Raw genomic sequence first — 26,150 nt, forward strand, 5'->3', positions numbered from 1 at the left:
AAACGATATAATTTCAGTTTAGTAGAAATAGTTTGTTTTCATTGTGCCTAAATTCTTGTGTCTCGTATTTTTTCGAATTAATCCGTCGATGTTTGTCCATACTTGGATCCTAATCCTTGATTCGTAAAAATGTCGAATTCTTCACGATTTAGAAGAGCTCCACGTACGTCGTCCAAAACAATCATCTTCGGATATCTACAAAGTAAACAGAGATCGTCACGACATCGTGATGTATGTATATATACTATAATATGATATAGTACGACATGATACCATACCATACCATACGATACGACACACACAAATTTTGCTATGTATATACACATGTGACATTTACAGTTCCAGCATAATAAATAATTATGAATGTTTTTAGAAAAGAAAAAAAAATATACACACAAATGCGCCAAATAGAGAAGGAATGCTTACCCGTTATCGCATCTTTCCCAAGCTTTCGCCAAAGACATTCTAACCAAATCGTCCACAAGACATTCTATGACCTGAAAAAGAGAACGAATTAGACACGTAACGGATGGGATATATCGTTACCGAGAAAATTGAGGAAGAAATCTTTTGCATATCTTACTCTCATTATTGCTCGACTGGCTGCGCAATCCACCACACTGGGCAAAACTTCTTCGTGATTCAATTTTACGCCTATTTCTCTTGCCGTTTCGCAGACAAAATCGTGAAACGGTATCGATTTCGTCTCCATTTCCAATACAGCGATCTTGGAGGCGGAAAGATTCCTCTCGTTGAAATCCATATCCCCCTTTGACTTCTTTTTCTCGACCTCCGAGAAAGTTTCGTCGACGATATCCACTTCGACGTCGTGTTCGTGAAACTGTTGTGAATTGGAATCAAACCATTGACTGTACGAACGAGTCGGACAAATTTCAAGCCATTTACAAAAAGCATCGGGTTCCGAACAGGTAAACGTGGTTCGCGATACGGTGGAATCGATCAGATTGTTCGGTCGTTTGACTTGCTCACTGAAAAGCCCAGAACCGAATCGAAAAGGCGTATGCCCGTGGAGTCTTGCCCAAATCATGATCTCTTTGACAGTCCACAATTCTTGCTCCGGAAACGCCTTGTTCTTTAACAAGCATCGTATAGTTTTTGCCCGACTCCATTCGCAGGCGGTTCGTTTCGCGATAGTGTATTCAAAAAAATCTTTCTCGGTAACACACGCGTAAGGATGAAGCTGCTTGTAATCCGAATCGGAAGCGTCTCGAGTTACCATAGGCATTCGTCTGACGATGAATCTCAGCAGGCCTTCGATATCTTGAATGTTTGCGGCGTCGATCGCGCGGAACGCTTCGTCGTAGAACTCCTTCTTGCTCTGCAGTTTGTGCTTGTCTTTGCCCACGGTGATCTTTTGCCGCGCAGGTTGTAATTGTAATTCCTTGTCTTCTCGATTTTCCGAAACGGCTCTCGTCGCGAATTCCTCTGGGTGTTCCGATCTCCTGGGAGCATCAACAAGATGATCGTCCTGTAGATTTCTTCTTTCGGCTATTTTTAACGCAGGCACATTCGAATTTACGTTCAAGAGAATACTCTTGGAGAACTGAAGCTTAAGTCCTGGCTGAGCTTCACGTACTGAATTCGCCTTGGACGAGCACGACGGTTTCTTCAACAAGCTCATACCACGCGACGATACGGTTAAACTCGCTTTTGGTTTTGTCGTAGAATCGTTGTTCGGTTTACGAGTTTGGTCGTCGTTGCGCGGAATTCCAATATCCACGGTGAACGTTTTGTTGTTTTGTAGTACCAGCACGTGCTTGTTCGACGTCTCGAACAATGGAGGAATCGAGATTTCTAAAGGACGGAGGTTCGACTGAAGTTTCGAGCAAGAAGACGGAAGCGCTTTTGTCCTGTTTCCGTCGACTTCGTCCTTACTCGATAACGAAGGCTCCGACGATTTTCTCTCTTCGTTTGCTTTCACTTGTTCGAGGTTCTCGTCGACGATCTTGTTTGTCGACGAAGTCGTTTCCTTTTTGAGCGATAGGCAGGGATCGATGGTTAAGTTCTCTTCAAGACGATTCGATCCGCAGTAGTCGTGATCAAGGTCGACATAAAATCGCGATTTTTCGATATTCAGAAAAGTTTCGTTGATCTCTAGCGAAGTTTCCTCTTCCTCCTGTTTGATAATCACAATCGAGTCGTTGTTCTTCAAACCCAACTGAAACTTTGAACCCGAATCCGAATTCGAATCGAAATCCGAATCCGAATCCGAATCCGAATTTGAATGCGAATCCGAACGTGGATCGTTTACCATTTTGACATTGGAATCGTCGTTGGATTCGAAACGAGTTTCTGATTTTTCGGCTTCTGATTTATTGGTCTCATCGTATGAGCAGGACGGAGCAACAGGTTTCGAATTTCGAGCATCCGCGTAGATCCATATGTCGACCAGAGTTTCGGATCCCAAAGTTTGCAGACCGGTGTACGTGCGATCCAACTTTAAGTGATGAATTATGTCCATTGGCTTATCGAGCGCGCTCTTGAAGTGCAATTGCACTCTTAAGGGGAATTCACCCCAGCCACGTCTGGATAGACAGAACGGCGGTGCTGTCACTTCGACGACGTCGTTAGGCCTGTAGCTAGGATGTAAAAAGAATCTGACTTTGCCAACGAAATCGTCGATCTCGGGATTGTCTTTGTTGCCTCGGACGTACATTGTCCATTTGTGACTAGCCGCGTCTTCTCTCCATTCCGGAGGGATCCACTTTGAAATGTTTCCAATGATTATACGTTTTCTGACCTTGTGTCGGATTCCTCTCGACGGGCAAGGAGGCTCCGGGATTCCGGATTTCGGCGGGATGTATCGCGGTATTTTCTTTGGTCGCGATTGGTCGACGGTGTCATTGTTTCTCTTTCTTAAGGGATCGTCCTCGGAGATCCCCTTCTCGGATTGCTGCTTCGAATTCAAAATTGGACAGGCAATTGTGTTCGAGGGACACGTTGCAACAGGATATGATGCGATCGAATCATCCACATTACTGTGTTGCGTTTTCACGGTTGAATTCGTCGATACTAACAAACTACCGCATACCTTTGGCGATTTACCTATCAATTGTTTGATCGCAGGATGAATTTGGGCTTGTCTTGCTTCCCCATTTTGCGAACTCTGACATTGCTTGCGATTATAAAAATCAGCAACTATCACGTATCGTAAAAAATGTAGAGCTTTCGACGCTCTGTGCAATCTTTCCTGTATCTCTAAGACTTCTTTCTCTTTCGCGTTTATTTCCTGAGAAAATTCCTTTTCGATAATGGCCGTTATCTTCTTTGCAGTATTGTTTCTCGCTGAAAATATCAATAAAAATTTAGTCTTATAATGTTGCTTTTCCACCATTTAATATTTCGTATTGCATGTTTTGAACTAGGAAAGGGAACATACAGTTTTGCCTGTTGAGGCTTACACCCGAAAGCCTCAACAGACAAAACTGTATGATGCCGGGCCGTGAAAGTCTCAAATCTCTGATTAGGAAAAGGAACAATTCTAATATACAACGTTCTACGACAATATAATAACGTTGCAATGCCGTACCGTTTTCCTCGTAAAGTCGTTGATGTTTCTCGTTATTTGCAACGGGAGGCCCGTAATCGGGATCGTGATCTTTTAAGGCACTCATTTACCATAGTCAGCTTTGAACATACAGGAGAATGATATATACGTTTTAAAGACAACCCTTTATGTGTTACGACGATGAATCATTATCATCGATGGTAGCAGTTCTTTTTCAGAACATTTCTGATCATCGATTTTGCTTCGAAGTTCCCTATGGACAGAGGATTGCGTTTTAAACTCCGGTACGTATCTTCATGTATTTATATATGTATATGTGTGTACACAACGTTTACGTAAACAAACGTTATAGGTTATATTTTTCGCAAAAGAATAATTCAAACGTAAAGATTCACGTGTTTCGCTGAAACCACAAGAAAATGATTATACATATTTTCAGTGAAAGCTGTCACACGAGAAATTACTGTATGCGGTAGGGTTGCGATCGTCGTACATATCCTATATACATAAGATATTGAACGTTTGATTTCAAACGTTTACCGTATCCTTCGACGGCTTGTGTCGTTGCTAATTATTTTTAAAAAATCTCGAGCCTCGAGCCGTATTTAAATACATATGTATAATAAAAGCGCTTACGTATATTGATCACAGATGTCTAGGTATTTAACGAGACTTGTATTTACACGGGAATGAAATCTCACGAAGAGGTTGTAGGTTTCCACATCGAGTTCGCTCGGTCATGCCATACGCCCCGTCTACACGCACGTATTGTACATTTCTCAGCATGAATGCAACGACCATAAAAAACAACGCTAACTTATTATAATTTGCTAAATGTTTTTCAAAAATCATTGCACATGTATCTACTAGTACAGTACCTATGTATCTACAGACACTTGCAACCCGAGGCAACCTCGTGTATACTTACATATTTATATACGTAAATACTTACGTACTTACGAACGACATGGATACCAATGCATACGTATTTAGTTATATTTTTCAGTGTTTCGCGCAGGCGCAGTTTCGCCGAGTTACCTTGATTCTGCGCATGCCAGGGACTTTTGGAATGTCACTTTAGGGGAATTATTGTACGACCGATTGGTAGCAGTAGCAATCTGGCAATGTGTGCAATCGTGGTCATGGCTGTTTGACAAAACATTCGAAGAAAAGAATTAATGTAGTAGTCGATTATCAGAAGTATCATGTCGTATTCTTTGGAAAAGTATAACGGTGTTTCGATTCAGATTCACGAGTAGTTTGTCGATACGAGAGCGAACGCGAGATTCCGTCAAAGTTTGCGTCCTCCAGAGAGAAGAAGAAAGAAAGAGAGAGAGAGCGTGAGTGAGAGAGGGGCGGGGGGGAGAGAGACACACAGAGAGTGAGACAGAACTCGTACGTATCGTTGGGAGTAATAATAAATAAGTGGATAGAGATTGCGTTCGGAAAGGAAGTACGGGGTTCAAGGTGCGGTGAGTGCAAGCTCGCGAAGCGTTCTTCCGCGATCTTGTTGAACGAGCGTCGTGTCTAACGACTACCGACGATCGATTACGCAAGATGACCATTCTGTCGAAGAAGAAGACGAACGCCTCAAAAGATAGACGAGAAGGAGGCAGCACTTCCGAAGTCGATGTTCACGGAGTGCAAAACGAGCATGGATCTGGATCCATCGCGCTACCTAATAGCCCATATCAGGTGAATGAATAATCTACACTTTGCAACTGTTTGCGGTTATTCGACCGCGATACTTGCTTAGTAATTGCAACACCGAACGTTAAACGACCTTTTGCGAACCATGACAGGTACGTGCTGCAAACGGTTTCGCGGTCGATCTTCACGGAGTTCAGGCCGATCATGGATCAGGTTCTATAGTGCTCACGGGTAGTTCCTACGAGGTAAGCGATGGGAATAATTTTTCTGGATTTATCCTTGTTTTGTAATTGTGCTCGATGCATCTGTCATCGATTATTTATCATAATTGTAGTCTCTCCGTCTCTCCGTCTCTCCGAATGTCTCTTATTTCTTTACAAATGCATTTTTCGGGGGAGGGAGGGGTGGTTGGGAAAAAAATATATATATCGTATTCGTTATATCCCTAAAAATAACAATCGCATCGTAGACGAACGTTGATCGACGAGAAGACAAACACTTTGAAGAAGGGAGTGGTCCGAGCCATGGAAAACGTCACAGACAAAGAGCGAGTCCACACAGGTACGCGATCCGCCGGTTGTGTCATTTACGCTAGAAAATAATTAGCTTGTAATCGAAGAGTATGCAAACTTATATTGAATGAATATATATTGCTACTTTTTAGCGGTTGTATCGGACGAAACTCGCGTTCTAAACGCGAAAGAGAAAGGGACAGGGGTAGAGAGAGAGACAGAGAAAGGGAAAGGGAACGAGAAAGACAGGCTACACCTCCAACTGCGTCTTGCAGCGGTCTACAAGGTACCGGTTATCGTATGTTTCCTAAAGTTTCCTATTAAAGCATACAAAGGAGTAATACAATTTAGATGACATAAAATGAACATAGAATGAAGCAGCCATCCAAGACTGTCGATGGAGAAGAATTAATAGAAAATTTAATTTATTTAGCTACAGATGCCAGCGTGATAACCAACAATCGGATAGCTATCGGCGGAGCCACAGCAAATTTGGAACACGAATTAGCCAACGGTTACAATAGCGGGGACGAATATACCGGTAGAACTGGAAACAATCTTACTTTGGCCGAATGGCAAGAGGTCGGTACAACCAAATTAACGTTATTACCGTGAATTTTTTACCTAATTTCGAAAAATATCGATTGTATTCCTTTGTCGCGTTCAGCGGGATAGGTGGTTCGAAAAACGAATGCGTAAGATGGGCTTCATTGTTAAAAAAATGGGCGAAGACGGAGCATGTCTGTTCCGAGCTGTCGCGGATCAAGTGTACGGTGACCAGGAAATGCATGGAGTAGTACGAAAACATTGTATGGATTATATCGTGAGTACTCAACAGAGCTACCATTCGAGTTATACTTCGAAAATTTATCGTTGAAAATACGATTTGCGAACAACCCTTTTTCTAGGCTTCCAATCAAGAGTTTTTCTCGCATTTCGTAGCGGAAGATTTTAGCACGTACGTAGATAGGAAACGACAAGAATACGTTCATGGAAACCATATAGAGATGCAAGCCATGTCTGAGATGTATAATCGTAGCATACAATTGTACTGCTACAGCACTGGTACGTTTGAATCTGTTTCGATTTCTGTTCTGTGTTGTTTGACGTCTAATATTTGTATTATGCCTACTACGACGCATGCATATGTACAAACGTATGATGTCGTAACGTGTAATTTTTAATCTTTGATACAGAACCTATCAACATCTTCCATACAATGGTTGAAAGCGATAACGAGCCAATACGACTGTCTTATCAACGCGGTAGTCATTATAATAGTATAGTAGACCCGTATAAAGCTACCGTTGGCGTTGGACTCGGTCTACCGTCGTACAATCCTGGTGCAGCGGATCGACAGCTTATATCGGATGCGGTTCGTCAAAGCGAAGAATTGCATATCGAACAGGTAGAGAGACGCGTTTAAAATCGTTGGTATATTTTGCTTTAGTTTGATGATTTTCTATATGAGTGTACTAGTAGAAGTGAATTTGAAATCTCGACACAGACGATGCTCGAGGATAAAATAAAAGCAACCGACTGGGAAGCAACGAACGAAGCCATAGAGGAACAAGTTGCGAGGGAAAGTTACTTGCAATGGTTGAGGGATAACGAAATGCGCAAAGCGGTAAGTGTACGTATAATGTCAGTCCGCGAATTGCTGGGAATGTGAAAAGACTGACTCGTGCTTTTTGAATAAAGCGATCAGCCAGTAGTAGCAGTACAAGTACGGTGACAAGCGCGCAACACAGTCATACGCATTTCCACACTCATGGAAGTCGTGGTCAACAACGTAGCCACACTTCCTCCCCAACCACGACCCAAACTAGCCAAGACACTTTACGCAACTCTCCGAAGGTCTGTTTTACTCTGGTGAAACGTTCGATTGGATTTTACTTACGACCGTTATCTGTTTTGCGAATCATTTCAGGTGAACGATACAGTAAGATTTAGCAAGAGATCGCCTCAGCATCAGCCGGCGCAAGGATCCGCTATATCTCACCTTACCTCGGACTTTGAACCGAAAATTTCTCAAGAGCCCGTGCCAGGCAGCAGTAAGGAGGCTCACGCTTCGCCAGACATCTCGTTGTTTAATCGTCTTCCTCCCGAAGTATTCGGTACGTGTCTTCGGGTACTGGTCGAACGATGACGAGATGGTGTCGGTAACGGTAACTGTACCGCTAAATTAACAAGCGTACGTTTGTTTGCAAAAAGGTTTGACCGATTGGGAAGACAGTCATGTACTATCGCAAGTTCTGGCGACGTCGCAACAGGAATACCTGGACAGCTTAAAACAATCTCGGAACTCTGCATCCTCTGGAAACGATGCTAACAACATATTAGATTCTAGCAGCAGTTAATTCTGAAAATCGTTATCGATAAAGTTCAAACAAATACCGAAGCAAAATATGTGCATTTGTATGCAGCGTTTTTCATAGGATGATGTGATATATCCGAAATATCTGAAAAATCGGGTAGTTCAGAATAAAAATTTAAGCAATTTGTAGTCACTACACGCGATTAATTGCTAGATAAAATCACCGACGATTCTGCTGAATGCATGCCTAATAAACTTAATTACTTACAACAGATCGTATAACGCTAACGTTTAATCCCGATATCGTTCACGTTTAAACTCAACTCGGATTCGAACTCGGGCACGGCTCGATGTTTTGTTTTCTTTTCTTTTGTAACGTGGAAACGGTAAAGTATTCAAGTTTATTACGGAAGCATCTAATTTATAAATTACTATACTCAGCTTTAGTAACACACGATATTGTAAACGGCAGTAAACGTATGTAAGCATCGAGAATCGATTTACTTTCGGTTAAAACTTCTCTCGTTCGACAAACACAGTGCATCTTATGAGACACACTGTATATATTGCGGTATCATCTAATTCTGAATTGCACTAGGGTATAAGGTGGTTTGCTTTTTTCATTGGTGTAAGTGTTACGCAGTGAGCATACTCGTCGTCGGGTTCCATTTCGGAATTGTCAATGTATGCACGGGTACTCTGAAATGTATGCATACATCGTCCCGCTGCACCTTTCGAATACCAGAGTAGATCGAGAACAATTTGTTTTATCCGTAGTGTTTTACCTCGCCGCGGTTGAAATATTTCGTACGATTCATTGTAAACTAACGAAAGCAGTCCTCCTTTTTCTTTTTCATTGTGACAGACGTTGTTCGTCGATACTAGATCCTCTGGATGTAATGAACCACGTTATTGTGACATTTTTTTCGTGGTACGATATGATACGTCTAAACGCTTTAGGAAAATCTTTATTGCGTTATTTGTAAAAAAAAGACAAATAAAACTACTATGACACGTAAGTTGAAACCCGAACTTATCTTTCCCAATAATTATATGCTCGCTATTTGCCAATAGAACCTCGGCAGAATATGCATTCTACAAAGTTTAGTGTAAGTATACAATCTATAGATTGGAGATTGTAGGTTGTAAATCATAAGAACATGCTTACTATAAACTACGACACTGTATCTATGCTGTGCAGTGAAAACATATGTCGAAGGTGAACTTGATTCTTCATTGTTTTTTCTTCTTTTTTTTTATCGCGTTTCAAGATAATTTTTTATTCTTACGTGTCTATGTATAATCGATTTCCTATTCGTAAAATCGCGCCATTATCGATGAAGTGATCAAATTAGCATCTGGTTGTCTCTACCTTGTAACTAATTTTGAACGATAAACTAGTCTCATTACACAGACTTTCAGCGAACGCTAAAGTCGATCGGTATGTGAAATACAACAATAATTATTGGTCTTTGCGCTGTATTTGAAAAAGTTGAAAGTATTGCGAAAGACGTGATGGTTCAGGATGTTAGTATAGTATTGTATATTAATATACAATTGTACCATAACGTTTGTTGATGTTCGACAAGGGTAAAGTGTAAGTCGTTCGTTTTCACCAGTCGCGTATAAGGTACTGAAATATTGTTGCGAAAAATGTCGATGCATATAAGCGATTACGTTTTCGAAACGTTGTTGGGTCGTGGGACTTTCGGGTATGTATTCAGATTCAATATTAGCAAACGTGCGTTTATCCTTCGATGCTTTTAGATCCGTTTATCTGGTACGAAGGAAGACAAATTCAAAGCCGTTTGTCGTGAAAGAACAAATTTTCAATGCTACGAATGCTTTGCCTCTGAAGGTGAGATACCAGCTTGCTAATAATAGTAATAAGTAATAACGGCACGCAATTTACAAGATCCTCGACATAAAGGTCTTTGAATTTTTCGAAACTCAGTTGTAAATGTACAATGTGTTGTGTTCGACTACTATTTGTATTTCGTATTTAGGCTACGGCCCACAACATCGAACAAGTTTCGTAAATGACATTCCGTCTCCGTCACCGTCGAATGTTTTCGAGTTCGTGGTTCGATCGTAGACGATATGTAAGGTACGAGCACTTGCATGTAATATACGCTCCCTGGGCGAGAAAGGAATCGGAATGATAAAGGGTCTAGGGGGATCGATTATTTTTGATCGCGCAGCTCTATTTATATGTATACGTAGGTATATAATACTGTATGATAATTGATCATCGTATAACCGTAGATTGATATCACTGTGCACTTTATGCAGGGTGCGGCGCAAATTAGTCCCCACGACTTTTCAGCCCCTTCGGATGGTCGGACAGAAAAATGTTTCGTACCAAAGTTAATCAGTATTTAACCGACAAGAAATTGTAATATTTTAAATTTAAAAAAATCGATTTTCAATAAAAAATCAAGGTCGCTGTCATATCTTTTAATGGAACTGGGTATTTTTAATTTCATAATATTGTAGGCGACGTCGAAACGAATTCAACGACCTGCTGTACGATGACTTTCAGATAACCTTGAAAGAAAATATCGCCATGAATCAATTGCCAGAATATTTGAAATATTTCGACGGTACGTAATAGCAACGCCTCGCATTTAGAGGTAAACAAATGAACGTAAACATTGCTTCAGAACTTAATTAACAAAAAACCAAATTTATACGGAGCATATAGTAATATAATGTTCCGCATATAACATTGCAGCCTGTCGGGCATTTCCTCTGCACTCATGAAATATTTTTAACATATTTATTTTTTCACTATTAGCGTACCGGTTCATTGTTATAACGTATCTCACAATTTCATGTAATGAACTAACAGATCTTGCGACACAAACGGACAACAATTGAGGAAATGAGCATTCACAATGTTTACGTTCATTTGTTTACCTCTAAATGCGAGGCGTTGCTATTACGTACCGTCGAAATATTTCAAATATTCTGGCAATTGATTCATGGCGATATTTTCTTTCAAGGTTATCTGAAAGTCATCGTACAGCAGGTCGTTGAATTCGTTTCGACGTCGCCTACAATATTATGAAATTAAAAATACCCAGTTCCATTAAAAGATATGACAGCGACCTTGATTTTTTGTTGAAAATCGATTTTTTTAAAAATTTAAAATATTACAATTTCTTGTCGGTTAAATACTGATTAACTTTGGTAAGAAACATTTTTCTGTCCGACCATCCGAAGGGGCTGAAAAATCGTGGGGATTAATTTGCGCCGCACCCTGTAGAGCGTACAGCGATGCCTGCGGAAATTCTAATTCTCCCAGTTAGCCAAATGCTGCTTCGAGAAAATTTTGCGCAATGTTTGTATCACACTTTGCGAGCAAAAGGCTTGTCCATTTGGTGCCAAACCCTGCTCAAACCAGAATTTGGTCCTTATTTTGTATGAATTTGGCACCAAAACTTGTTGACAAATTTCTAGCCAAATGCATGCAAAATTCCATGCCAAATTGAGGCCAAACCTTGGCTTCGTTATAGAGGGCAGGTAGACCGTACTATGTTCTTGCTGTACGAGTACATATCGGGAAAAATCGGAGTAAACCTTGCTGTAGGAGGAAAAATAAAATTTTATTTAAACCTCTAAATTATATAGTTTTAAGTTTCATATATTTTCAATAATTTAATTCCGTTTTCCCTCGTACAAGCAAGGTTTACTCTTAGAACAAGGTTAGGTTCGCTCTTAGTGCGACCGATTTGCCCTCTATAACGAAGCCAAGGTTTGGCTTCGATTTGGTCTTGATTTGGCATGGAATTTTGGCTGCAAACTTTGCACTCAAATACCGAGCCCAATGCGGAAACAGATGGGTCGGAATTTCTAGACAAATTTTAGTAGCAAATTCATAGCAAATTGTATATTGGGTAGCTACCATTGCACGACGGACAAAACTAAATTCCGTACCATGGACTGTTTATTAGATTTATACATACGCATTTACATGTAGAATATTATTAGATTTTCTGCAATTATTAGATCTATTATTAGATTTTCTGTCGGTAAGTCAAACTGTACCTGCTCGATAGATTAATTTTGCAAAACGTATATAATATGTATCATCGGAACTCTATCAGACTTACTCGCTGTGGCTATAGCCGTATACGGGGTCGCGGACTCGTTCGTGAAATAAAAGATTTTCTTTGCAGAATATATTAGGAGAGGTGCAATGTTTACACAAGCTGAGACATCCGAACATAGTGGCTTATTACGGATCGTGGATAGAACACGACCGCTGCTACATTCTCATGGAATACGCAACACGGTGCACTCTTAAGGATTTGCTAAGTAACCGAGAGACACCGCTCACAGAAGAGGTAAATTCTAAGTTAGTTGTTTTACTAAATACTAAGTACTAAATACGTAGCGCGATAAAAATTCTTTTTCCTCCGTACCGCGCGTGCAGGATGCGCTATATCTATTTTCGCAAGTTGTTCTTGGCGTTCATCACATACATTACAAGAAGATTCTCCATCGGGATTTGAAGCCGGAGAACATTATGTTAACCGGAAACCGCGGCGATATCGTAAAAATCGGAGACTTTGGAATATCGAAGAATTTCCACGAGTACGTATGTATTTGCGTTTGTATATTCCGCATTCCATATTCTGTATTCTGTAGCGTAGACGTTTAACCGAACAATGTCAACCACACTAATAGATTGGGAGATCCATCGATAACGTGCCGCGCCGGATCGTTGTTGTACATGGCCCCGGAAATGTTCGAGAAACAGTGTTATGATTTCAAATGCGATATATGGAGCATGGGAGTTGTTCTTTACGAGATGGTAACAAAGAGACATCCCTTTCCTGCCACGGTATGTGCGGTTTGTTTTATAATTGCGATATTCTGGATACGCGATACGTATGCACATGTGCACGTGTATATACGCGCAGAGCAACGGAACACAATGGTACGGAAAATTGGTGAAACCTGATTGTGTCCTGATTTCAGGACGCGGCGGATATCGTGGAAATGACGTGCAAGGAACAGCCACGACCCTTTTGTAGTCAAACGTCACCGGCTATCGTCAATTTGATATCGAAGATGTTGAGGAAACTACCACTTTTCCGTCCAAAGACGGATCAATTGATGCTCTGTCCTTATCTTGTTCCTTTTATAGCTCGAGCGTATTTGAATCTAGGACGAGTTTCGTGTACCTTCGGCCAGGAGAACGGAACCATTGATTCCGAAGTGTTTCTAAAATTTCTAAAGCCACGCGTTACAACCGTGAAACATCGTAAAACAACGGTTTGATCTCGTCTCGCCCGACGAACGCGCGCCGAAACTTGCGGTTTACCGAACGAAAAGCTAAAAGGATATCGAATAATTGTATTATTAGAATCAACGGTCTGCATAGAATTGTTCGACGATCCAGTGTGATCGAACCGCCTGGGCCTGGTTCTGTGTATATACAAACATACAACATAGTACAAACATACCAGGTACCAGGCTCGAGAGCGTAACGACAGGAAGTAAAGACCGGAACTGCGGAATGCTCGTTTTATTTCATCGCGCGCATAGTGCGCATACCTACATCTCTCGAAATCCGTTCGGTCTGTTCGGTTTAGTTGGAAGAACATCGGACAGCCGCGCGTTGCAAATTCGTCTTTCGTCGCATGACACCAGTACGATCAGTTTTCAATTTGTTGAACGAATTTTCCGCTAAATGTGTTTCAAACTGTATCGAGCTCAACGGTATTAAATAAAGACACGAAAAATGTGGTCAACGTTAGCGATTTGTTACTGCTTGATCCACGCTTGGATATCGTGCGCGAGCCCATGGTATCCCGTGAACCCGACCTTCGGGGAGCAAGTAGATCTAGTGGGAACCGTGGACGAGAATTTCGGCCCGAACGGCACTCGCACCGTCGAGAATGATCAGGTCAAAGATTCGATCGATTTTCCAGATATCGTTAACGTTTTCAATTCGACGCACGCTCCGTTCAATTCGATCGATCGCGAACGCGAACGCGAACCTTTGGATGAAGTGGAACGCATAGAGCCCAGACAGTGGCCGGTCAGACCAGATACATTCTATACTCAGAGTTCTATTCCTTCGACCACGTCGATTTCGTCTCGCAATCCACTCGGTCCGCCTACGCTCGCCCAAAGAGATCCATCGTCGCAGAGGTGAGAGAGAGAGAGAGAGAGAGAGAGAGAGAGAGAGAGAGAAACGGAAAAGATAACAGGTTATGCATCGTTACAGGTGTCCTCCCTTGGGCGCACCAACATCTACGGCATCCGTGGACGAAGTGTTTTGCGACTTCAACGCGTTCCCGACGCAAACGCTTTGCGAGTGGCAAAACGGAGATGGCGCGTTGGATTGGAGGGCAGGGACCGGCATGGGCACCAATTGGATGGGTGGGCCTCCGAGCGATTATACTACCGGAACCATGGAAGGAGGGTAACGGAACATATTTTTTACCAGTTTGATTTGATCCCCGTGATTTTTATCAATACACGAGTTATCGCGCACGCGCGCGCGCTCCCATAGGTACGCATTTTTGGAAAGTTCCCAGCTACCACCGTCGAAAGACGGCAAGGCGAAAACGTTGGGAGGATTATTGCATAGTCCTCAATTAGGGAGTACCGGAGTAACCGGCACATGCATCATGTTCAAATACGCGTTGGATGGGCTGAGCATAGCCGGTCTAAGGGTATTGGTTCACGCGGGAACGGACGAGTATTCGATCAAGAAGGAGGAAACGGAGACGGAAATCGCACCCGGTAACGACAACGGGACGGTATCCTCCTGCAAACCTTTCTTCGTCGAAACGTTCAACGAGCGTGTCATTTGGAACGGCCAATACTATACCCTCGGTGTTTGGCAGCAGGCACAAATACTCTACACCTATCCCGATTTACATTCGGTAATGTTCAGCAATGGTTGCCAAGTTTTTTGGTTTACGTAATCTAGGATATTCGTATTCATAATCATACATACGACGATGCAGGTGGTCATCGAGGGCATTCCTGTGGATCCCACCGATCCAGCTCGCTTGTACAGAGGATACGCGGCCGTGGACGACATAGATTTGCAACCCGGTACTTCTTGCGTCGGGTTCTGCAACTTTGCTGGCGGATTTTGCGATTGGAGCAACGACGCGGAGGACGACTTCGATTGGACGATCGTAGGTTGTTTGGAAGGTTTATCTCTGGTTGGAAAATGTTGCGCGGTTTGTCCGGAGATGGGAAAGACGTTGACGTTGATGGCGAACGTTTAAGAGTCGAGGAAGCGGCAACCCAACGACCGGACCGGCCATGGACAGTTCCAGCGAGCGTTCAACGGCCGGAGGATACGCGTACATAGACTCGTCGTTCCCACGCAGACCAGGGGACAGAGCCAGGCTTCTTAGCACCAGCTTTCCGGCACCCAATGCCGACGCGCCAATGTGTCTACATTTTTGGTTCCACATGTTCGGTGCTGGGATCGGCAGCTTGAGGTTGTTCGTGCGACATTTTCGTAGCATGGACGCGCCCCTTCGAGAGATCTGGGCATTGAACGGGAACGCTGGAAACACTTGGTTCGTCGCTGAAATCACCGTCAGCTCCTTGGACGATTTTCAGCTGGTGTTCGAGGCTTCGGTAGGGAACACTGGAATGGGAGACATCGCCATCGATGAAATCTCCTTCGCCCACGGATCTTGTCCGGGTAAGGAAGGGATTCGAATAATCACCTTTTATCTCTTCGCGTTTCAGCTCCTCTTGCGATATTTGTATCGACTATGGCCGTTACGTGATCCAGTCGTTGCGTTATTCCCTATACGGTTTCTGTATTTCTCTGTGTTATTATTTGCGATAGTTTCGCCCCAAGTCGCTGCACCAACGCCCCGAGACTGCAGCTTCGAAGTCGACGAGTGCGACTGGATTAACTCCAGAGATCCTGATCGCGTAGAATGGGAAAGGGTGTCATTCCAAGTGCTCAGTCCGAGGAACCAACGGAAACCGTACAGCAATGGGTACACGATCAGCCGGAGAAACGAGTTTTTCCTCGGCCTGGGACGTCCGCGTGGAGGACCTCGGTCGTCCGGAGGCGGTACAGCACAGCTGGTTAGTCGTGAAATCAAAGGCAGCGAGGAGCCCGTTTGCATCACCTTTTGGTACTTGATGTTTGAATCTTTCATCGACTCTACCGGACCGAGCCTAGGTTCGTATATTTGAAGAGCTCAGGGCTACAAACGGTCAGCTTGATTTGGACGTGGCTGTAAAAGAACAAATTCTTTCGATAGTTCGGTGCAACAAACAGTCATATCATGAGACATTTGTAACTGTATGTTGCCCCGAAGATTAAAATCTCTAAGTGGGCAGTCATGTCTAAATCGAGCTGACCGTTTGTTGCCCTGAGCTCTTCATTTGTATATTCATGTACAGTAATTTCTCTACAGGGTGAGGTGCCAGAAACAGGCCACCTGAATAACTCGGCTGCTATTGGTGTTAGGAACAAACGCATCAGATGGAACATGCTTGGTTTCGAGGGGGCATTAATCTGATGTTAGTAGCTTTTTTGCAGGTGGACGCGTAAAGGACATATGAAGGTCAACTTCATTTTTTTAAATGGAATGTCCCATTTTTTATACCATACATCGATAGAGTATCAAAGTCTGAGTATAAAAGCGTTGACCTTCACATGTCCTAAACCTAATAGTTAACGAGATATTATCCAAAGAAGAAAGAAAATTATTTCGATAACTATTAGATTTAGGACATATGGAGGCCAATACAGTTTTACTCAGACTTTGATAGTCTATCGATTCATGATACAGAAAGTAGGTCTTTCCATTTAAAAAAATCAAGGTGACCTTGAAATCTCCTCTATGCCTCCACCCATGCAGAATATACATAACTTGTGTCACAATATCCCCCTCCCCCCTATACCGTGTAAGTTCTGTATACAACATTTTTTCATATTATTACAAATAACGGCAATATTCAAAGTGAACATAGTTATTGCCCCACCTTGTATAATGCACACTTCCTTGCCGCCTCTGATTGTTGATATTACTTTATCTCTGTCTCGTAATCTCTTGTTATGGGTCGTTGAATGTAAATAAACATTCGATCACGCTGTACTCTTCATCTGTACTTTAGCCGTTTTTGAAAATCTCTGCCGAGCGAAGTGCATCTTAAGTGGGGAGGGCATGGGGGGGGGCATATTGTGACACAAACATTCTCTGCGTGGGTGGAGGCAAAGAGGAGATTTCAAGGTCACCTTGATTTTTTTAAATGGAAAGACCTACTTTCTGTATCATGAATCGATAGACTATCGAATTCTGAGTAAAACTGTATTGACCTCCATATGTCCTAAATCTAATAGTTAACGAGATATTATCGAAATAATTTTCTTTCTTCTTTGGATAATATCTCGTTAACTATTAGGTTTAGGTCATATGAAGGTCAACGCTTTTATACTCAGACTTTGATACTTTATCGATGTATGGTATAAAAAATGGGACATTCCATTTAAAAAAATGAAGTTGACCTTCGTATGTCCTTTACGCGTCCACCTACAAAAAACTTACTAACATCAGATTAATGCCCCCTCGAAACCAAGCAAGTTCCATCTGATGCATTTCTTTCTAACACCAATAGCAGCCGAGTTATTCAGGTGGCCTGTTTCTGACGCCCCATCCTGTATATATGTCGCCAAAACCTGGATGATAAACCTCACGGAATTATCCCCACTACCGCGGGGTATACCCCGTGAGGAGTCAGGAAGCACGAGAAGCCTCGGACGCCGAGGAAAGTAAACATAACACGGCTTGGGTATGTCTCCTGGCCAATACATGACTTTGGGAAGACCCGTGTTGTTGACATATATCGAGAATTCACTGTAATCGTGTGATCGTTGACATCGCGTGACGGCAACGAATAACAAATCCCCCGACGTTTCAAGGAGTGCTTCGAGTATCGATACAGACAACCGGAGAATCTTCCACCGAGTCCAGGCCGATTTGGCAGGTTTACAATAATCAAGGACCTACGTGGAGCTACGCGCAAATCAGCGTAGTCGAGAGGAAAGACTTTAACGTGGTGTTTGAGGGCACTTGGGGTCCCAATCGTGCCAGCGGCAGCATAGGCATCGACGACATTTCCTTTTACATCGGCAAATGTACAGGTAAAACAATCGTCGATAACTATGGAAATCGAAATCGTAACCGAAATCGAATTCGGTACATTCGGATAGTTAGCGGTCCCAACCAGTGATGGGATATTGGGCGGTTTTTCTCGCGCATGCGCGTTCGAAATCAGTACTGTATTTATGTTGTGGAGAAAGTAGTGGGGAAATGTTGTTGGCGGGAAAGTCCCGGAAGACTCCGGAACGATACGTCAAGACGAGTCTGGTACAAACTAATATGCAGGATGTCCCACATAAATGGGAACACCTAAATACCTTTCGTATTTACAGTCCTATCAGAAAACTTCAGAGGACAAAGTGACACTATTGCAGGGGGCAATATAATGGTGAAGAAAAAAATTTTTTATGTCGCGTTTTTTAATGAAATTTCAAGGTTACCGATGTTTTTTTAAATGGAATAGTATATTTTTTTACGATAGCATGATAGACAATACAAAACTGAATTTAGTGGATACCACCTTTTTGACCTTGAAATGACCTTGAGCAAGAATAATCATGTTGAAGCGGATGAAATGTGAAGTTTAAAACTTACGTGTTTCAGCAAAGATTGCGCGTTGTTTACGTCGGGTTGACCTTTACATATCATAATAAATGTTCGAAATAGTTTTCATAGTAAACAGCGTATGTTTATGTAAAAAAAAGGAGGCGAATAATAGGCCCGTACTTTATACAAGGAACTCTTACTGGTATAAAGTATGCTGCATTTTTACGCCAGGATTTGTCGGGCCTTTTAGAAGAAATTACGTTATTCGATCGGGAGCGCATGTGGTTTCAACATAATGGTTGTCCAGCGCATTATTCTAAAGTTGCTAGAACGGTGCTAAATACGAAATATCCTGGACGCTGGATTGGGCGACGAGGACCAATTCCATGGCCAGCCCGTTCTCCGAATATGACACCATTGGACTTTTATCTATGGGGCAAGATAAAATGTATTATGTACAAAGACAAACCCACAACGCCAGAGGATATGCGGCAAAGGATTACTGCAGCATGCGCTTCAATTACGTCTCAGGAAATCGACAATGCCTACAGACTATTTATTAAAAGATTGCAACATTGCATAAATGAGGATGGTCAACATTTCGAACATTTATTATTATTATTATTAAACAACGCGCAATCTTTGCTGAAACACGTAAGTTTTAAACTTCCACATTTCATCCGCTTCAACATGATTATTCTTGCTCAAGGTCATTTCAAGGTCAAAAAGGTGGTATCCACTAAATTCAGTTTTGTATTGTCTATCATGCTATCGTAAAAAAAATATACTATTCCACTTAAAAAAACATCGGTAACCTTGAAATTTCATTAAAAAACGCGACATAAAAAATTTTTTTCTTCACCATTATATTGCCCCCTGCAATAGTGTCACTTTGTCCTTTGAACTCTTCTGATAGGACTGTAAATACGAAAGATATTTAGGTGTTCCCATTTATGTGGGACACCCTGTATATATACATACATATGCACATGTTATACATTCATTTTTCAAAATCAAATTATAAAAAATTTTGCGAAATTATGCGGGGTAACCAAGGTACCCCAGTTTAGCCAATCTTATCACTTTACTGACGCGAAAATCATTGTGCATGCGCGAGAAAAACTGTCCAATATCCCATTTCTGATCGCAACGGTTTGCAGTGAAACCGGCAAGCGCGGCGGCCAGACCGGAAGACTGTAGCTTCGAGAAAGGTTTGTGCGGCTGGGAAAATATTACTTCCTCGGACAACGAACGCACGGTTACTTGGCAGCGCGCTTTTCTCGCTCATCGACCGGCTCAATTATTGGACAAGACATTTGGAGCGACCGGTGACTTTGTCTTTTTCGATATTTTCACGAACAATCAGAAATCAACGGATGTACGACTGCGGTCGCCGGTTATACAGACGTCGCCGGACGAAGAATCCGTTTGTTTCACTTTTTGGTTCGCCGCGTTTGGAGTCGAGGAGTCCACCACGTTGCAGATCATCAAGATGAACACCGAAGAGGAACAAGACGTTCAGGAAGATACTGGAAATCAGGAGCAAACTGTAAGAACAAACCCCGATTCAGCGAATCGATAATAAATCGAACAATCGATTCGTTTTCACCGAAAGACTCATTCGAGAGCCTTTCCCTCTTCTTCTTCTTTCTCCTTTCTTCTGTCTTGTTTCAGCTATGGTCGTTGACCGCAAAGGGGTTCAACAATCCGCGACCCGTATGGACGGCGGCACAAGTTACGATAGACGCACGTGTACCGTATCATCTTGTTTTACGAGGAAGTGCCAGCAACGGTGGTTTCGCTATCGACGATATCAAATTCCAGCCTCAAACTTGTACAAGTAAGTTTCGTCAAACTATCCTATAATAATTGGAAGAAATCGAGCAACCAATTGAGATCCAACAAACTTAATAAACGTTGTCATTTTGAAATTCGACAGTCCGACCGGCTGCTGCACAACCAGTCGTCGCTAATGAAAATTAAGGTACCGTACATAGAGAAAACATTGCACGAATCTAGTGTGCTCGTCTTGTTCGTCCAGTACCGCATACGTACCGGTAATGAATTCGAATCGAATACCGTGCCTGTATAGAAATAGAGAATATTACTGAGACGATCAAGGGAGAGACGGTAAATTGTTATTTTATCACAGTGAACGTAGATCGAATTCAACATTTTATTACAGTTCGTTTTGTTTTTTTATAAATTGCCTTCTCATTTCGAACGTAACGATGCCAAGGGCCACTCCCGTGTTCAAACTGTCGACTCCGTTTACCAGAGGTATATTGATACGAATAGCTTTTCTCTCGTTCAATAACTCGTACGAGTCGAAGGTCAAACCTTCAGTTTCTCCGCTTAGGACCAGCACGATGTTTTGTTTCGTATAATCCATAGCGTAGTACGGTACGATAGGCAGTTTCAACAAAAGGTCTGCCATCGCTTTTTTGTTGGCCGGTGTTTTTGACTCAGATTCGATACTTTGGTTTGATTTGAGCTGCTCCGGATCGACGTCGAATATTCCGATGCTGGGTTGAAGCGTATCGGTGTCATACTTCGATACGAATTCGTCTCCGAAGTTACTGTCGGCTATGAAAATGTTCGAGCTCTCGCTTATCAGCGACGGAACCTCGTCCCACGACGGAAACGCGTAAACAGGCAATCGAAAGTGAGCCCCGCTTGCGGTTCGGAGAACTTTTGGTTCCCAAAGATCCACGCAACCTGTAACGAACAAAATAACAAAGATTGTATGTAATAAATTTTGTATGCAACATAACACATAAATAGACTATACCTTTTATTAATATCAATTTTTCACAGCCTACGGCCGCTGCAGCCCTCATAATCGATCCCAAATTTCCCGGTTCTCTCACGTTGTCGCAGATAATAGTAAGGGGCAACGAATCGTCGACAGTAGCGTTGTTCTCGATGTCGGGTGTTGTGAAAATTCCTGTACGAGAGAATCAAAATCGTTGTTAATAATATACGTTGCGTTGTATTATATCGCGTACATCGTACGATAACGACACATCGTTACCCATAACTCCAGGAGGGCTGGTTAAAGAAGACCACAATTGAATAGTTTTGTACGGTATTTTGTAAAGTTTTACATTGTCGGGAATAGGATGATTGAATTTAACGATTTCGTCGTAGTTGTTGAAGAGAATCGTGTCCAATTGCGCGCCAGCCTCGAGCGCGTCTTTAATTAATCTGTGTCCTTCCAGAATGATTTTGTCGTTTTTTTCCCTTCTCTTTCGAGATTTAACTTTAGTCAGGAGGGATCTAAACCGAGAATGAAACACAAATTTTAGTAGAATTACATCTTTAAAGCAAAATCGATCGTCAAATAGCACAACGCTCGATCGATCGGTAGATCACCTACGTTATAGTTGGATCGTTATGTTCGAACACAGTGAATCTTTTATCTTTCTTGACCGCCGAGGTTTCTTCTGACTGTTCCGACGATTTCTTCCGCGTTGACTTTGCTCGAGATGTTTTTCTCCTTGCGATAGGTATATCTTTGGTAGTGTCTTCGATATCGAACAGTTCATCTTCGTTAATGATTGCAACCGGTCTACGAGTAACCCATCCCGTTCGCGTTCGCGTTAACGTTAGATTTAACGTTACATCGATCGTTCTTTTGATTGATTCGAGTTTCGTTGAATTCCGTCCAAGAGGCCGGAAAGCACTGTACACGACGTTCAAAAACACCATTTTCTTTTCATTCGCGAGAAATATTACTTAGATCTTTCCTCCCTGATTCAACAGAACTCGTAGTTGTAGTGTAAACAACGCGTGTGCATAGAGAACTGCATAAGTACATACGATTTTCTACTTGAAATGAGGTTAGAAACATCGCCGATAACATATATCGCCACAGACTACATATGTATACATAGTTATTCGACGGACGGAGTTTATATCAGCAGATATATCTCGTTTGTGGTAATACCAATGTTTACCACGCGATGTTGTTACTTGTACTTTTAATTAGCGACAGAGCGATGAACTCACTGATATATATACAGAGAGGATATATATATATAGGACGGTTCAGTGGATGAACTGCTGATGAGACAAGGAACGAGTTTTTTTCGCGCATGCACGTTCACCGCAGCATATATCTAATTGTAAGTTAGGTCTCTACCATCTATGTACCTATTTACAGAGAGGAATGAGAGTGCTCACGCCCGGGGTTTCGGCGTTCCCACTTTCGTAACATCGCCGCTTTAGCATGGCACAGAACCGGTCAGTCTTTCCTAGAACAGAACCGGTCAGTCTTTTAGCATGGCACAGAACCGGTCAGTCTTTCCTGGGACAGAACCGGTCAGTCTTTTAGCATAAAACTGAACGCACATTATTTTTTTAACCAGGATTAGAACGTACAGCTTAATTGTTGTATATGAAATATGTAACTAACATGTAAATCTTGTGTACAAAATCTCTAATTAATATAAATTAAGAATAATATTAATTGTAATGATACGTATTTTATTTTTTTTCCAAGTTTGTAGTTGCAAACTTTAGTTGTAAAAAATGGAAAATCCGGAAAAATTCGAACAAATACAGATCTCATATCGAAGTTTAAAAGCGACCATTGTCATCAACACTATCTTAAATTTTTTCATATATATAGCTACTGTTATTATTAATTAAAAAAAATTTTCTTTCATGAATAAATATTTTTTCCACCTCAGCACCATAAGATTTTTACTAGATGACTTTAAAAACACATTAGAACTATTTTTAAATAATTTTACTCGAAAACATTCTAGTTTACTCTTTATTTCACCGTTCTACTAATTTTTTATGGGCTGCATTGCAGCTCTGTTTAACACCCCTTTACAACCCAATACCATGGTACCATCCATATTCAAGGAAGAACAATTTTTTGCGACGATCATTGAAAAAATAAAAGTGTTTCCTTCATTTCAGTCCTTTAGTGCGTTGGTGACGTAGCGCCCAGCACACCTACCTGTGTTCTGTGTCACATCTGGAGTTTTATGGTACGCTAACAATCCCTATTGAGTCGCAAGCCAGACCATACAAACGAATGCATCCACAACTTCCAGAGACCTGCCTCCAAAACTAATTAAAGGAAGGCTAGACATGCAGTGTGTACTAAACTCCTCAAAAGAGGTGGATTCCAGTCGCTCGTGTTATAAACCTCATTCGATACTTCATCGAAAGGGTGATCTTACATATTTCTGTAACAGTTCCAAGTGCATGCACTTTGTTCATGATACACTCTTTGTAATTATTAAATTCAATTAAATATTAAGTAAATCTTTCACGGTGCTAACGGCCCTCGCAGAGATGGGCATTATTTGGGATAAAAAATTATTTAAATGAAAATTTGAATAAAAGATACTTTATCTTTATTCGTTATTCAAAGGTTCGAATAAAAAAAGTATCTTTATTCGACGAGTATCAGATAAATAATTTTATTCGACGAGAATTTATCCGACGAATAAAGATAATTTTTTTTATTCGAAACGGATTTATTCGAACTTCGAATAATTTTTTCATCTTTTATCTATATCTTTTATTCGAAGGCTTCGAATAAATCTTCGAATAACTTTTGCCGAGCGCCGAGCATCAAAGACTCAGCGAAGACAGACGACATACAATGTAAGCGGATGGAGAATCGCGCACGAATGAAAGTTTAAACTTTTAGATTTTTCAACATATCCTCAAAAAATTGTGACGAGCGAATGGAGGGGATTTTCCTGATGAAAATGAGATCAAATTCGAGTGTAATCGAACAAGTTTCACTGATACGTAATGGTACGATAAAAATTACAATCTCATTAAAGACAGTCCAAATGATGTCGTGTTTGGACTCATTTCGATCGGAACAAGCTCTACAACTCATTCGTCTTAAAATATTGTTCTGATTAAAAACATACAACCATAAATTGCCAATAATGCGCGATTCTCCATCCGTTTACATTGTATACCGTTTGGGAGTCGCTGGGTCTTCGACGTTCAGCGCTCGTCGGTCCTCGTCAGCCGTCGTCGCCGTTTATTCGTCGAGCTGGCAAAAGTTATCCGAAGATTTATTCGAAGCCTTCGAATAAATCTACGGATAAAAATGCTAAATACAGTCCAATTTGTACCGTGTTTAGTGTCATTTTAATCAGAAGAATGCCACGAATTAGTTGGCGCAAGTCCCATAAAAAAATAATGAGAAATAAAGAAGTTTTGCAATTGGATTGGCAGTTGTTTCACACCGATATCTCGCGACTCTACGAGCTCGGAACTTCAAAGACCAACGACCGACCAACAACCTACATTGTAAGCAGATGGAGAATCCAGCATTATTGGCAATTTATGCTTTTATGTTTTTAATCAGAACAATATTGTTAAGACGAATGAGTTGTAGAGCTTGTTCCGATCAAAATGAGTGCAAACACGACATCATTTGGACTGTCTTTAATGAGATTGTAATTTTTATCGTAACATTACGTATCAGTGAAACTTGTTCGATTACACTCGAATTTGACCTCATTTTCATCAGGAAAATCACCTCCATTCGCTCGTCACAATTTCATGAGGATATATTGAAAAATCTAAAAGTTTAAACTTTCATACGTGCGCGATTCTCCATCCGCTTACATTGTATGTCGTCTGTCTTCGCTGAGTCTTTGATGCTCGGCGCTCGGCAAAAGTTATTCGAAGATTTATTCGAAGCCTTCGAATAAAAGATATAGATAAAAGATGAAAAAATTATTCGAAGTTCGAATAAATCCGTTTCGAATAAAAAAAATTATCTTTATTCGTCGGATAAATTCTCGTCGAATAAAATTATTTATCTGATACTCGTCGAATAAAGATACTTTTTTTATTCGAACCTTTGAATAACGAATAAAGATAAAGTATCTTTTATTCAAATTTTCATTTAAATAATTTTTTATCCCAAATAATGCCCATCTCTGCGAGGGCCGTTAGCACCGTGAAAGATTTACTTAATATTTAATTGAATTTAATAATTACAAAGAGTGTATCATGAACAAAGTGCATGCACTTGGAACTGTTACAGAAATATGTAAGATCACCCTTTCGATGAAGTATCGAATGAGGTTTATAACACGAGCGACTGGAATCCACCTCTTTTGAGGAGTTTAGTACACACTGCATGTCTAGCCTTCCTTTAATTAGTTTTGGAGGCAGGTCTCTGGAAGTTGTGGATGCATTCGTTTGTATGGTCTGGCTTGCGACTCAATAGGGATTGTTAGCGTACCATAAAACTCCAGATGTGACACAGAACACAGGTAGGTGTGCTGGGCGCTACGTCACCAACGCACTAAAGGACTGAAATGAAGGAAACACTTTTATTTTTTCAATGATCGTCGCAAAAAATTGTTCTTCCTTGAATATGGATGGTACCATGGTATTGGGTTGTAAAGGGGTGTTAAACAGAGCTGCAATGCAGCCCATAAAAAATTAGTAGAACGGTGAAATAAAGAGTAAACTAGAATGTTTTCGAG

The 26,150-nt window shown here is 41.4% G+C and overlaps 5 protein-coding genes across 7 annotated transcripts; 3 read left to right on the forward strand and 2 right to left on the reverse strand.

Moving 5' to 3' along the window:
• Positions 1 to 50: 50 nt before the first annotated feature.
• D12 (YEATS domain containing 2 homolog D12) lies at positions 51 to 4,420 on the reverse strand. Its single transcript, XM_076805861.1, has 5 exons — positions 4,166 to 4,420; positions 3,551 to 3,932; positions 584 to 3,306; positions 427 to 497; positions 51 to 195 (listed from the first exon to the last, which is right to left on the reverse strand). The coding sequence occupies exons 2-5, from the start codon at positions 3,633 to 3,635 to the stop codon at positions 78 to 80; spliced, it is 2,997 nt and encodes a 998-aa protein (XP_076661976.1). The 5' UTR covers positions 3,636 to 3,932; positions 4,166 to 4,420; the 3' UTR covers positions 51 to 77.
• A 203-nt stretch (positions 4,421 to 4,623) lies between these two features.
• Positions 4,624 to 9,027, forward strand: Duba (Deubiquitinating enzyme A). Of its 3 annotated transcripts, none has more exons than XM_076805918.1 (12): positions 4,626 to 5,224; positions 5,332 to 5,424; positions 5,649 to 5,740; positions 5,844 to 5,989; positions 6,125 to 6,273; positions 6,359 to 6,514; positions 6,600 to 6,756; positions 6,888 to 7,099; positions 7,199 to 7,318; positions 7,393 to 7,548; positions 7,622 to 7,808; positions 7,906 to 9,027. In XM_076805918.1, the coding sequence occupies exons 1-12, from the start codon at positions 5,087 to 5,089 to the stop codon at positions 8,049 to 8,051; spliced, it is 1,752 nt and encodes a 583-aa protein (XP_076662033.1). In that variant the 5' UTR covers positions 4,626 to 5,086; the 3' UTR covers positions 8,052 to 9,027. The 3 variants fall into 3 exon arrangements, with proteins under 3 accessions (XP_076662052.1, XP_076662033.1, XP_076662042.1); XM_076805927.1 differs by having other exon boundaries at positions 4,627 to 5,224; positions 5,844 to 5,977; XM_076805937.1 differs by lacking the exon at positions 7,393 to 7,548 and having other exon boundaries at positions 4,624 to 5,224.
• A 342-nt stretch (positions 9,028 to 9,369) lies between these two features.
• On the forward strand, positions 9,370 to 13,745 carry LOC143365547 (serine/threonine-protein kinase Nek5). The gene is made up of 6 exons (XM_076805839.1): positions 9,370 to 9,720; positions 9,776 to 9,866; positions 12,190 to 12,357; positions 12,447 to 12,607; positions 12,701 to 12,857; positions 12,995 to 13,745. Exons 1-6 carry the CDS (start codon positions 9,662 to 9,664, stop codon positions 13,295 to 13,297), a joined length of 939 nt encoding a protein of 312 aa, XP_076661954.1. The 5' UTR covers positions 9,370 to 9,661; the 3' UTR covers positions 13,298 to 13,745.
• A 15-nt stretch (positions 13,746 to 13,760) lies between these two features.
• Positions 13,761 to 20,724, forward strand: LOC143365532 (MAM and LDL-receptor class A domain-containing protein 1). The gene is made up of 10 exons (XM_076805813.1): positions 13,761 to 14,173; positions 14,250 to 14,447; positions 14,538 to 14,913; positions 14,998 to 15,174; positions 15,269 to 15,695; positions 15,846 to 16,190; positions 17,937 to 18,158; positions 19,824 to 20,212; positions 20,338 to 20,503; positions 20,603 to 20,724. Exons 1-10 carry the CDS (start codon positions 13,761 to 13,763, stop codon positions 20,644 to 20,646), a joined length of 2,757 nt encoding a protein of 918 aa, XP_076661928.1. The 3' UTR covers positions 20,647 to 20,724.
• A 65-nt stretch (positions 20,725 to 20,789) lies between these two features.
• LOC143365540 (rRNA methyltransferase 3, mitochondrial) lies at positions 20,790 to 22,534 on the reverse strand. The gene is made up of 4 exons (XM_076805826.1): positions 22,043 to 22,534; positions 21,698 to 21,942; positions 21,455 to 21,610; positions 20,790 to 21,381 (listed from the first exon to the last, which is right to left on the reverse strand). The coding sequence occupies exons 1-4, from the start codon at positions 22,372 to 22,374 to the stop codon at positions 20,843 to 20,845; spliced, it is 1,272 nt and encodes a 423-aa protein (XP_076661941.1). The 5' UTR covers positions 22,375 to 22,534; the 3' UTR covers positions 20,790 to 20,842.
• Between the last annotated feature and the right edge of the window lie 3,616 nt (positions 22,535 to 26,150).

Source organism: Halictus rubicundus, chromosome 1, assembly GCF_050948215.1.
Source record: "Halictus rubicundus isolate RS-2024b chromosome 1, iyHalRubi1_principal, whole genome shotgun sequence".
Taxonomy (NCBI): domain Eukaryota; kingdom Metazoa; phylum Arthropoda; class Insecta; order Hymenoptera; family Halictidae; genus Halictus; species Halictus rubicundus.

Excerpts from the sequence above, each read along its gene's own strand:
- D12 (XM_076805861.1), bottom strand. The coding sequence starts at position 3,635 with ATGAGTGCCTTAAAAGATCACGATCCCGATTACGGGCCTCCCGTTGCA. Across the intron at positions 3,307-3,550 it reads ACGACTTTACGAGGAAAACG|CGAGAAACAATACTGCAAAG; the intron begins GTACGGCATTGC and ends TGATATTTTCAG. Across the intron at positions 196-426 it reads TGGGAAAGATGCGATAACGG|ATATCCGAAGATGATTGTTT; the intron begins GTAAGCATTCCT and ends TTTACTTTGTAG.
- Duba (XM_076805918.1), top strand. The coding sequence starts at position 5,087 with ATGACCATTCTGTCGAAGAAGAAGACGAACGCCTCAAAAGATAGACGA. Across the intron at positions 6,274-6,358 it reads CTTTGGCCGAATGGCAAGAG|CGGGATAGGTGGTTCGAAAA; the intron begins GTCGGTACAACC and ends TGTCGCGTTCAG. Across the intron at positions 7,809-7,905 it reads TCTTCCTCCCGAAGTATTCG|GTTTGACCGATTGGGAAGAC; the intron begins GTACGTGTCTTC and ends GTTTGCAAAAAG.
- LOC143365547 (XM_076805839.1), top strand. The coding sequence starts at position 9,662 with ATGTCGATGCATATAAGCGATTACGTTTTCGAAACGTTGTTGGGTCGT. Across the intron at positions 9,867-12,189 it reads CGAATGCTTTGCCTCTGAAG|AATATATTAGGAGAGGTGCA; the intron begins GTGAGATACCAG and ends TTTTCTTTGCAG. Across the intron at positions 12,358-12,446 it reads AGACACCGCTCACAGAAGAG|GATGCGCTATATCTATTTTC; the intron begins GTAAATTCTAAG and ends CCGCGCGTGCAG.
- LOC143365532 (XM_076805813.1), top strand. The coding sequence starts at position 13,761 with ATGTGGTCAACGTTAGCGATTTGTTACTGCTTGATCCACGCTTGGATA. Across the intron at positions 14,174-14,249 it reads AGAGATCCATCGTCGCAGAG|GTGTCCTCCCTTGGGCGCAC; the intron begins GTGAGAGAGAGA and ends GCATCGTTACAG. Across the intron at positions 16,191-17,936 it reads CTCTACCGGACCGAGCCTAG|GAGTGCTTCGAGTATCGATA; the intron begins GTTCGTATATTT and ends CGACGTTTCAAG.
- LOC143365540 (XM_076805826.1), bottom strand. The coding sequence starts at position 22,374 with ATGGTGTTTTTGAACGTCGTGTACAGTGCTTTCCGGCCTCTTGGACGG. Across the intron at positions 21,943-22,042 it reads CATAACGATCCAACTATAAC|ATCCCTCCTGACTAAAGTTA; the intron begins GTAGGTGATCTA and ends TTCTCGGTTTAG. Across the intron at positions 21,382-21,454 it reads AAAATTGATATTAATAAAAG|GTTGCGTGGATCTTTGGGAA; the intron begins GTATAGTCTATT and ends TGTTCGTTACAG.